The following is a 12459-nucleotide window of genomic DNA, read 5'->3' on the forward strand; positions in this document are numbered from 1 at the left end:
GTTTTGTATGTACCTCATTTGCAATGGGTACAATGATATTCAATTTATCCCAATACCGAGCGATAAATATTCCAAGAGCTGATTGCTGCAAAGTTGCATTTCGAGCCGCAAATCTGCCACGAATATTTATGCGGTATCCATTCTGTTCGACATATATATCAGGATTTACTGGAATATTATCAATTTCATCTGCACTGTCTTCAGATTCTTCGCAGTCATTTTCACGCAATCTTATGTCTTCATCGGAATCTAAATTAGAACAAGACAGCTCACCATCATTCGATTCAACAAATTAGCAATTTCATCAGGGCTTAGACCTTTTTAACGAGCCATCGTTTCAGGGTATCTGCTCTGCACAAGATTCGAAAGTCGAATGAAATTTTTTTCATAAGCAGATAAGCAAATACTGTGTAACAAAACGCTTAGACGCAACAATTTTAGAATAATTGATTCCTTTCAGTTGTGAACCCAATAACACTGCTTTCAAGGTCAAACACATGTATGATAGTACTTTGGGAAGTTTGTTTTATTTAGTGAAATATCGTTTGTTGAACGACAGCTATTTATAATGATAAATTGCCTTGATGCTGAAACAACACCAGCGGACGTTCTAGGTATATTTTGTAAAATCTCTTCTCATTAACCTAGAACCACAAAAATTTTTCTGTGTAATCGCCATGGAAAATGATTAAAAGTCTCGAACATTTTCAAATTCCCTGCTAAAATGTGGAAAGGAGAATAAATTAAACAGGCTTCGGTATCCAACCGACGTTTTAAAGTTAAAATCCATATAACTGTACAGAAACAGTCATAGGACACAGAAGGCCCAAATTGAATCAATCACAATTCCCAAACAGTTTCCACCAATACCAATGGAATTACGAAAATGTAAAGAAATCTGTCTCGGATTTTATAACAGTGCGATATAATGAAAAACAATCAAGATGCGAGCATAAAATGAATTAATGAATCAAATGAATTTTTTTTTAACATTTTAACATAAAGCTATTCGCTTTTGAGCCCGAGCTCTTTGTCCGTAATATTAATAGCATTAATTAATCATATCAACCAGCTTTGTGGAATTAAAATTTATTATAATAAATGCAAATATTATTTTAAATTATACTTGCAGAATAAAATAGAGCATTAGCTATGCACACAAAGTAGAAAAATCATTACAATTTTGTATTTTTCGTTCGATATTGTTTTGTATAAGGCCTACGTCAAGGTTTTATTTTACAGTATCTCTAGAAAATGGAGATTGGAGAAAGAGGTGCGAACTTTGATGATGTTTCTAAACACTATAAGCTTTATATGAAATAAAAATTAGCGAAATCGGTTAAATGTTGGAGCTGGAGGAATTGTTTTCCCCCCTAATTATTTTAAACGTATTTATTGCTTATCAAGTTTCTCTTTTGAGGGATCAAAAACACGACTTTTGGAGAGGTGGCATTTCTCATAGAAGACCTTCTTTTTTTTCTCTTGCATTGACGGAATTGTATTTCTTTCCATTTGTTTATTTGTTTGTTTTGAGCATATTTTCTTGGCAAACTTCTTAGGCATGACTATAAGAAAGATTGTGTGCATTATATTATTCTCCATTTAGTTATATCCATATTTACTTTCTCTCTATGAAGTATACAAAAAATAAGTATTGTAATGGTTAAAAAATTCAAATGTAAGATTTTTATATATTTCAGACATTCTCGAACCTGAAAAATATTTTTTGTCATTATGTTTATCTTTGTGAATATGATAGCTAAAAAATGCACTGTGCTGGAGTTATGAAATGTGGTATATGAATTTAAAACCCTATTTCTAGATTTTGATCATATTTTGAGCGAAATCCGTTGAAGAAAGTCCAGTTTGTCTGTGTTCGGGTGTATGCGAACATGACAACCTAAAATCTCAAAGATTTAGATAGGTGAAATTTCGTGCATAATTTTGTCATTAGAAATGTAGATATGGATTAAATTTTGGACCAAATCCACCAAAGGCGTATCAATGTATCTACCTTTTATTTATATGCATGTGAATGCGTTAACAGAAAGACACTACGACTTACAGAAATGAAATTTGGTATGCCGCTTTGTGACCAAAACTACAGAGATACATTGAGATTTGGACCCAACTGATTGAAAAAAAGATATCCATAATCAATACTCAATTATCTTCATAATATTTCGAAATATAAAATACTGAATATTGAGTCGCACCACGCGAAAGTTTGGTGGTTGAGGATTCGATCTTATGCCGTGACCTTCAAGGTTTTCAACCTCACACTCCACCTCTATTTTCATATTTTCAAAGAGACTTTTATAAGAAGATTTTAAAAGAAGATGGGATATTATCTGAGAATACAGAAAATTCGAGGGTAGTATATTTTCCATGGGGAGGGGGCGGTACGTTTGGTAAAGGAAAAAATGTTAAATTTAGTTCGAGATCTAAAACATTCAGCTTTTTTTGTATAAAAATCCTAAACATTCGAAATATCAACGAATGTATATATTTCAACAAAAATCTTTTTCCTCTCATTTAATTAAGTATTAAATATATGGGCTTTAAAGAAATGAATATTAAAATATTGACCATTGTTTTATTTCAGCTTGGATTTTCAGAACTTCAAAAATTCAAAATGGTGAACGAAACAAGAACTATTACACCTTATCGTTCCATAGAAGCCACTGAAAAATCGGTAAGATTTAAACGCTTTCACTTTTGTTAAACATAAGAAGGTCGTAAATATGCAAAGTAAAAGTGCTTAGAATCTAGGTGTGTTCAATTTGTGCGGACAAAAAAGGCAGTAAATTATGAATTTTTATAATTTGGACCATGTACAACTATCAAAATATTTTTATGAAAATATCTTGGAGGAAACTATAGTAAAAATAAAGGTATTTCTTCTTAATCAAAATTTTTAAAACTTGTTGTTCGAATATTTTCAGAAATTTTAGTTCGAAACCAAATATGCTTAGATATTGCGAGCAGAAAGAATTTCAAAAGCATTGCAAAGTGCGTCGATTCTGCGAAAATTGTCTTCCAGAATATTGTTATTGAAATTCCACTGAAATCGACGATTTCACTGCATGTTTTAACACAATCAGTGGGCTTCAATAATAAATAATGATGTTTATTAGTATGAATACACACCAAGACGATTAAATATAGCCGAGAATAAACACAAGCAATACATAGCAGCACTTCCACCAAGCAGCAGACCATAAGCTGTAATCGGTTGTAAACAAACACAACAGCACAAAAATGGCCATACAGAGCTCAGCAGGAAAACAGAATCCACGTAGCTATTCACTAAGTTATCTCCAAACACCTGCTATTTTCCACTATCTGCTCTTTTTAGCTGTACCCAACTGCTAACTCCCTACTATTATATGACTGGCTGTTCATCACAGGAATCGATACTTGTCGCCAAGATGCAGGTCATGGATGTATTCTCAATCCAATAATCGCTCGAGTTCGCTGAATTGATCCATCGCTGAATCAACTCTGACAAACCATAAGATTTAACACACACTCACTGTACGAACGACACCGGCTTGGTCTGCCGATCTTTAGCTACCAGAACAGGGTACATAATGTTCTCGAAGAATCAAGCATAATTTGCCTGCTACTGGTCCTATCGCCATACTTCCTGAAGATTCTAATATCATTCATTTTGTCACCAAAGTTGCCACATGGTCCCTAAGTTTTTCACCAAGCTCGGGGTCATTAATCCAGCATCCGATTAGCTTCCAACAGAGCTGATCGTAAAACTTTCTTTAATATGAGGGAACCAACTGTACTAGGAAGCAACATTACATATTTGTAACAATATACATACTATATTATCGCTGAAAGAGAACTTTAGTTTCTTTTTTTTATCAATTAGAAAATTCATGAGATATTTTATATAAAATTAAATTTTCCTTCATAAAAATATATATATATTTCTCCTTAGTTTGAAAGAATCGTTTGAAAATAAGGTATTTCATGTGTCATTTCAGATTGGAAAATCGGAAACAGCAACAATACCAGAATTAAAAATACCTATAAATGACCCGAAAAGATTCTTTCTCGGTAAGGTAATTATAACTACATCTGTGTACATCTACATCTGTAGTGCCACATCTAATATTTGAGTTTCTAGATAGCACGATCGATTTGGGCTTGCTTTTGCAGAAAAACTTGGTCGGATACCCGTGTATCACCTCGGAGGTTTAGTGAATCTAGTCCGAAATCATCCAGATATCGGTTACATCAGCATGAACAGGGAGCACATGGATCTAGTAAATGATTATGATCCCTACAGATTCACGTAAGTTGATTTGAGAAAAAAATAATAAAAAAGAATAATTAACCTGCATTTAAGAAAACCGCTTTAATTTTTAGTAGCTTTTATATTTTCGCATATGAAAGATGCATTAGAAAATTTTCAGAAAGTTTCCCTCCAAGTTTTAATGAATAAAAACGTTCTAAAATTCTCCGAATCTAAAAAGATATTTTGGGAATTATTTTTATTATTGTCACAATCATAGTTGTTGTTGAACACAGTAACTCCAAAGTACAATGAATTATAGAGATAAAATTTTACTCCTCGCTGCGCAAAAATTGTAGAATTGTCCTAAATATGTACCAAATCCATCAATCGAAATTTTAATGAATTAAAATGTTTTAGACTTCTCCAAATCAAAACATTCCAGAAATTATACTTATTATAATTATTGAAAGTGTTAATTCTAAAGCACAATGAGTTATAAGGATATATTTTTACTGCTCATTGCACAAAATTACAGAATTGCCCTAAATAGGTACCACATCCATCAATGGCGAGAGGCACATTTTTAATTGTACCTATCCGAGGGTAACCATTTTAGTTAAAGGCTTTATTTACGTGAGTGTTGCCGTTACATTAAACTAAATTATTTGAATTATTTATTCGTGTAAATTTTATATGGCATGAATGACAGAAGAACCGTTTCAGGATGAATTTATTAAATTCAATTATCTTAAAATTTTTTCTTTATGCAAATTTCACAAATATTTTTAATAAATATCCTCTATAAAAATCTTATATTTCTATATTCTTTTAATGCTTTTAAGTTTTAAGTCCAAACTCATAATTGATCCATGTGTTTATTTTATTTGATGCGTATACTGTAAAACGCAAACGATCTTTTTTTTTTTTGTTTATTGTGTGATTCATTTTTCTTTAATGTGTGTAATTTATTTTATTTATGCATATTTCATCAATTATTCTTTATTCACATTTTCTCTCGTATACTGCGTAATAATTACATTTCTACGGCAATATAATTTATTTTTTAAAATAAATTTTAGAAGTTAAAAAAATATTTTACCGATCAAAATTGCCTCATTGAATAATTCTTTTTCACTATTAATATGAAATAAAAAAATATGAAATTTTTTTTAATTTTTGAAAAATAATTTCTGATAAATTGCTGATGGAAGGTACCAAAATTGTGGAAAAAAAAAATTGAAAAAAAAAAAAAAAAAAAAAAACATGAGTAGAAAAGATAATATTGGATGTTTTTAGATAAATTTTTATACCTGGCATGAATGCTTATTAACACTGTAAGAAATGAATGTACACAAAACAATTTATCTTTTTGGTCTAGGCGCGGAAGAAATTTGTCCTGCCCCCTGATACCAGGGTTACGAATCGCTCTCAAAATTAATATTTTTTTATTCACTTTTTTTTTACACGGGGAAATCATGTGACGGATACTCGCGAGTTTTTGTTAATATAGTTAGTTTGCCCTGAACATACTTATTGACAGCTATACTGTTTTATATGCTATACTGTTTTTAATAGTGGATAAATACGCTGAATTTTTTTTATTCATTAACATTACAGATTAGTTTAAATAGGAATGGTCATCAATAAAATGGTGGCATAGTGACTAGAGGAAAGAGAAGAGGCATGGGAAGTAATGATATCTAGAGCAGCAATCTTAAGAAAAGTCGATAAGACAATTGGGTATTTATGTCCCTTTTTTATGAGGGTGTGAAAAAATACTTCTATGTTCCAAACTTCATTTACCCTCGCTACAACAGTGCATTGAAAATAATAAAACTGAATACTAGAGCAACTAAACTCGATCCTTTTTATTATTATTATCATTATTGCTTTTAAATCTTCGTTAGTCTTTGCTTTCCTTTATTTCCCACCAGAGAAATAATTGCATTAAATTTAGCAAATCCACAAAATTACGCAACCTTTCAACATTATTCATTGCCAAACTCATTTTCCACCGAGTTTTAGTTATCTATACTTATAATAAAGCTCAATGTGTGTGTGTGTGTGTGTTGGCGCTCTACAGGCCAGGTCATTTGACATACAGCTACCAAATTTGGTACATGTATACCTTAGAGGTCGGGAATGTGCACCTGGGGTCCCTTTTTTTGAAATTTTAATTAGAATTTTAATTATTAATTAAAAACTAACTTTCCCGCCAAAAAAATCTTCCATTTTCCCCACCGCCAACTTTTCCGCCAAAATAATCTTCCATTTTCCCCAACGCCAAATGATTTAGGCTTTAGTTCTTTTTTTCTCCCAACAGTAATGAGGCTAGGGTTAAGATTTTTCGACGGATTATTTCAAACGATTCTGTTTATTTTCTTAATGTTTTATGCATTTAAAATTAAACATTGTTAATTAATCCATGTTTCAGATTCATTCTGAAGTACTTTTGAATTAAAATAACAGAGAATAAAGGAAATTAAAAATGTATAATCTGCATAGCGTTACCCCAACTGGCGTAGAAAAATTCACGCATGCGCACTGTGTTCTGATTGTTGGCATGGCAACCATTAACAACGGACGATTTAAATTACTTTTAGGTTAGTTGTATGCTTTTGTAAGTAAACTGTATTTATGTTAGTTATATATTTTTTTGTATATGCTTATAGTTTTAAGTACATTGTTTTTTAAGTAGTTTTTTTAAAACCTGTTTTCAACCGTTTATTTTAAACGATTCGTTTTATTTTCTTAGTGTTTGATGCATTTAAATTTAAACATTGTTAATGAATCGATCTGCTCATAATGAATCTAAGAAAATTTTGTTGACTAACTCTTGAGATATTACATAAATTTAAAAAGATATTCTTTAGTGCCCATAAAGTTTAAACGCTGAGTGACTCTATTTTCAGTAATCAGATTATAAAAAAATGCTTTGTTTCAGTAAAAAATATTATTATATTAATTGAAGATAAATTCTTTAAACTTTAATTTAAAGCATAAATTCTACGGGTGCTAACAGAAAATGAGAGAGATACATATTACGTTATGACTGAAAGCCTTTATAATATTATGAATGAATTATATGATAATCAAAATTTGAAGTTTTAAAATATTTTGATGAAGAAGCTATTAAAGTAGAAATTGCATAAAATATTTAATTATTAAAATTTTAACGAACATTAAGATTGGCGAACCGGCTGGTCGCCAAAGGCGGCTAGTCCCTTATAAACCAAAAAGATTATCAAGATTATTAAAGAGATTCAGCAATGAATCTTTAAGAATTCGCTAGGAATTCAGCACTGAAGTGAATTAATATGGTGTTGGAGAGGAGTGTTTCCGCGCTAATTCATATTTAGAGTAATCAGATTATTTTTATACAGGGTACAACCGAATGTTAGGGACTCTAGAATACATTCAACCAGTAGAAGTCAAATGTCTTCCAGCTGATAAGGTATGGACGTAAAGCTAACACCGCAGGTGCTGTTCTTGGATTTGACTATGTTTCAAAATAGGTGAAACATTAAACGTCTGTCTTGTAGTTTTGAAATTAGACGTTAATCTTATTAAACCAAATCATTTATTATCTTTATATTTTTCAGCCATCAATGATTTTGGTTAAACTTTTCAAATTTAAACAATAGCCATATCTCATTATTATCTCGAAATAGGACATTTAATTTAAGTGCTACAGAAAAGCAAATACTTTTCCCCCCACAGAATTTGTAGTTACAATAGCATCAACAAAGAAAACTATGCAACTGTCAGCTCCAATGGAGTTATTGAATTTTACAAGGGAGATGCAGATTTTTTACCCCTCGACAGGCTTGAAGTGGAGCGGAAACTTTTCATTGCACTCAAAGAGGTATGTTGTTAGCTTTTCATGCAAATCCTTCACTTAATATATAGACGGCCCAGTTCGAAGCGGCAACAACTAAAAATATTGTTATTGTTGTTTAAACGTTGAACTATTCACATTTGAAAATTTAATGTTTGCAGTTTATGGTAATTTATGTAAGATCTATAAAATGTAGAAGCAGATTTTAAATTGGTACTTTTTTCTATTAGTTCGCACAAGATTCTTTTATAAGGAATCATCATAAAGAATTCAAAACACTCTTAATATGGCGGTAATTAGAAAACTATTTTTTTTTTGAGTTTTTGCTTTTTGCATCAAAATAAAATGCACAAAACCTAGGGTTTTTATATATAAATAACGAAACCGGAATAAACGGACGAACGGTGTCTAAGATTAATGTATTCTTTTTCAGAGCACTTATATCGAATAAAAATACCTCTAAACCGCTGTGTTATGCAGCTGAGAACAAATGGGGAAAAATTACGAAAAAGTTATCTTAATGTACAAAATAGTGAAAAGCTAAGGTGAAAGTCTTCACCGATTATGATGAAACTTGGTCAGCTTGTTGCTTTCGAATGTTATAGGCATAGTACAGTTATCATATCTTCATATCTAATATATAAAAATGAATTTTCATTTGTTCGTACATTATGCACTGCCGTCCCTTTTAACCTATTGCGATGAAACTTTGCCTACTTATTGCTTGCAATTGCGCGAAGGTTATATTTTAAAATTGACAAAGCACAAACAGTAAACGGCAAACAGCACATGTCATTCGAAGTAATTCGCACATATATCAAACAAAATAAATTATTATGATTGATGCCATTCAATGTGAGTGAAATGAAATCGAAAATATTTAATGCAAGCGCTAATTTTTTTCTCCTCATTAATGAATAGTCATCTACATAGGTTGTTATCATACATATTATTCAGCATACACAATATTCTGTCTGTGCCAAACTGCACATATTATTCAGAGTTCATCTCACATATACAAAATAGAATTGTTATTATCGATGGTGATCAAGTTAAGTAATATATAATGGAAATTTTCTCGTGAAAACAGAAATTTTTCTGTTTATTAAGTGAATAGACAAACAATATTTCGGTAAAACAAACGTATCGATGTTCCCAAACGTTCGTCACTTAACAGATCTACCAGTGAGCGCATAGTAATAAGCCAATTCGAGCTTCTCAAACAAAGAGGAACGACAAGCGAGCAATAAAGCAGATCGTTTACGAATTTCAAATTCACGTGCTTCAGAGTCTCAAGACCAATGTGTGACAAGGAGCGAGGCAACTAATCTTAACGGAATATCGATTGTAGGAGATATGCTCACTCCACGCATTCCCATTATTCCCACCGACATGCCTTTTGATTTCAAACGACTGCAGTTCCCTATTCGACTTGGTCTTAGTCTATCCCACGACGACCCGCCTACCCGAAAAGGTGTAAAATCATGAAGCTCGCCAGAGAGAGAACCATTATTTATTTATTAAAAGACTTACAGTCATCGCCAGAATATGGGCGGTAAATAAGGGTATACATTATAGTTCATTTGACTCAAATAAAATATTTAAAATTAAATAGTTAGCAAGCCAATTTTGGGTTCAGGATATTAAGTTGAAAAGTACATATAGAAAGCAATAACACACATAAGCATCAAAAAAATATCACAATGTCAAGCAGTCCCCATTCGACTTGCATTCTCGATAACCATTAACAATGCGCAAGGTCAATCACTTTAAGTGTGCGGATTGAACCTAGAAAATCCATGTTTTTCACATGCTGGATGCTTACGAGTCGGACAAGTTTATTATTTGTTTTTGCTGAAGACGGAAACGGAAACACACACACACTAAGGCATGAATAATAAAGTCAAAAAATAGAATAAATATTATTAGTACTTCTTTTTATATCATTCAATTTCAATGAATGTATTCAGTGCCGATAAGAAAATAAATATCATTCTTTCTATCATTCCTTAATCCCAATCAAACAAGACAGTAGTTTAAAACCTCAAACGATATTTCCAAAATTTCTTCTTCTGCAGCAGCAATGCGCCGGGTACCAGCTAGTTATTAATAATGATAGATTGATCATGACATATAAATATATTATCAAGTCATTCTCATGTTACTAATAATAAAGGAGAATCTGTTCATGCGTGTGTTAGCGCTCTACATGCCAGATGTTTTGTTCTAGAACTTCCAAATTAGAGACAAACTTTGGAGGTGGAAACTACACTTCGGGGCATTTTTTTGAAATTTTAATTATTTTTAAAATTTTTAACAATTCTTTTACTGTCACAGTGAAATTTAAGAAATTTTTACTATTTTCTGAAACATTTAATCCTGCCATTATCTTATTGTTAAAAATCAAGGAATTAAAAATGTATATCTTTATCAATCCACTTTATATGCGGAATTTGATTTATACGCGGACATGAATAGGAATTCGAATGTATTGCTAAAGACAGCATGCTATTAGAAGTTAAAGTAGCTAGAAATCTACATTTTAATATCATTAAAATGTCATAGTACTCAATTTCATTCGGTACTTTCATGATTACAATTAATATTAATATTATTAAAAACACAGCTTTGATGTTTATCAAAATTGAATGTTTAAAAATAATTTCTTTATAATCATAGATATCAAATTATGCATAATAGATCTATTTGAATTAAATATTATCAATATTCCTGGTAAACCAGTTGGTCTCCAAAGGTGGCTAATTTGTAATAATTACGAATTTAATTGATATATGAGTGTATTATAGCATGCTAACAATTGCCATAAAAGCCCAAAATATCTATTTAACTCATGTATGATTCGAAAGTAAAAGAAACAATAATTCTTTATTTAGTTGTCATTTGTTTTGAAATATATGTCACCGAAATTTAATGTTCCTGATATTTCTCTTTACAGTATTCTGAAAAGTGAATATTTTAATTTTAACCATTCTATATAAGTATCGTAATTGCAATCATAAATAAATGAACTGCATTAATTAATCTAATAAATAAATTTACAACACATAATTTTCATTTATAAAAAAAAAAGCGTATTTCATTTTTTTTAAGAACTGCAAGAAAATGAAAGTAATGAGAAATTTGCAGTTGTAACATTTTTGTCCTTGCACCTCTTCTAGATACCATCGTTTGCCACTTTCCGTCTTTGGAAGGCTTTCATTATATGGCTCAAGAAAAACAGAATGAAAAGATTCATCGAAGCTAGAGACAAACTGGAAATGTTTTTTGCTACTAAGTACAGCCAGAAAGCAGAAACGCCATTTTAAAACTCAAAAGTTTTAATTATGAATTAAAAAATCTAATATAAAAGTAAACCATATTTAATCAACAATCTGTGTATGTTTGCGATCAGGTATGTTTTGGTAAGTGTTCAACTTCATATTTTATGCAGAAAGATAATTCATTGTAATGTATGTTAGTATAAAATACTCACACCATTCAAGTAAACATATTATAATATTTTCGACAGTAAAACAACACTTTTCAATTCAATATCCTTCCCCCTCCCCCCACCAAAAAAAAAGATTCATTTGCATAAGCTTTATGCTAAGAGCCGCGATTGTCTTCTTTGTAATAAAACAGACAATCAGAAGAATGATCAGTTGTATATGCACTGCAACACTTTTGAATAAATTTGATCACTAAAAAAAATATGAAAAAAATTTATCATTAGTTTATTTCACTTCCTATTTAAATTCAGATACAGTTTACGTATAGTCATTGGATCGGAGAGTCTTAAATTCGAGTCTTAATCCTATAAAGTAACCCTCATATGGATAAACTTGATTAACTAATCAATAAATCCACTCTGAAATTAAACAAGTTCAGAAGCTCAGAGCATGAGAGGTAGGTACACTTACATAGCTTAGAAGTAACACGAAGAAAAGTAACTTAAAAAGTAAACCTTTAAAAAAAACTATTCAACAAACAAAACGAACATCCAATCAACTATTGAACCCTTTCATTGATGCAAGGTGATAGATAACATCGGACACACACAGCAGCACGAGATTTTTCATCCTAAGCATATAAAATTTAACCAAAGAACAATGCCTTAGCTTAAAGTTATGATGTCCCTCTCAACAAAAGATTATTATATGATATCTCTACGATTTGTTTGATTTCCTGAATATGTACAACACAACATCGTGTAAACATAACAATATTATTGGACATTCTGTGCACATAGGGGCCATATTAGGACCTAGAAAAATAATATAAACATTAATAGTTGTACTTATATACGACATGATATTTACATAAGTAACTTAGCATACAATCACATTCGATGACTATAGTGCATTTT

At 31.0% G+C, this 12459-nt stretch overlaps 1 protein-coding gene across 1 annotated transcript; it reads left to right on the top strand.

Moving 5' to 3' along the window:
- The first annotated feature begins 3261 nt into the window (after positions 1 to 3261).
- LOC129966260 (dynein axonemal heavy chain 6-like) lies at positions 3262 to 11419 on the top strand. The gene is made up of 4 exons (XM_056080673.1): positions 3262 to 3298; positions 4177 to 4312; positions 7976 to 8120; positions 11273 to 11419. The coding sequence occupies exons 1-4, from the start codon at positions 3262 to 3264 to the stop codon at positions 11417 to 11419; spliced, it is 465 nt and encodes a 154-aa protein (XP_055936648.1).
- Positions 11420 to 12459: the final 1040 nt, after the last annotated feature.

This window comes from Argiope bruennichi, chromosome 4, assembly GCF_947563725.1.
Source record: "Argiope bruennichi chromosome 4, qqArgBrue1.1, whole genome shotgun sequence".
NCBI classification, from domain to species: domain Eukaryota; kingdom Metazoa; phylum Arthropoda; class Arachnida; order Araneae; family Araneidae; genus Argiope; species Argiope bruennichi.

What these genes read in the sequence shown, in the direction of transcription:
- LOC129966260 (XM_056080673.1), top strand. Translation starts at nt 3,262, where the DNA reads ATGGCCATACAGAGCTCAGCAGGAAAACAGAATCCAC. An exon ending in AGCAGGAAAACAGAATCCAC is followed by an intron (nt 3,299 to 4,176) that starts GTAGCTATTCAC and finishes TTGCTTTTGCAG; the next exon opens with AAAAACTTGGTCGGATACCC. An exon ending in TATGATCCCTACAGATTCAC is followed by an intron (nt 4,313 to 7,975) that starts GTAAGTTGATTT and finishes TTCCCCCCACAG; the next exon opens with AATTTGTAGTTACAATAGCA.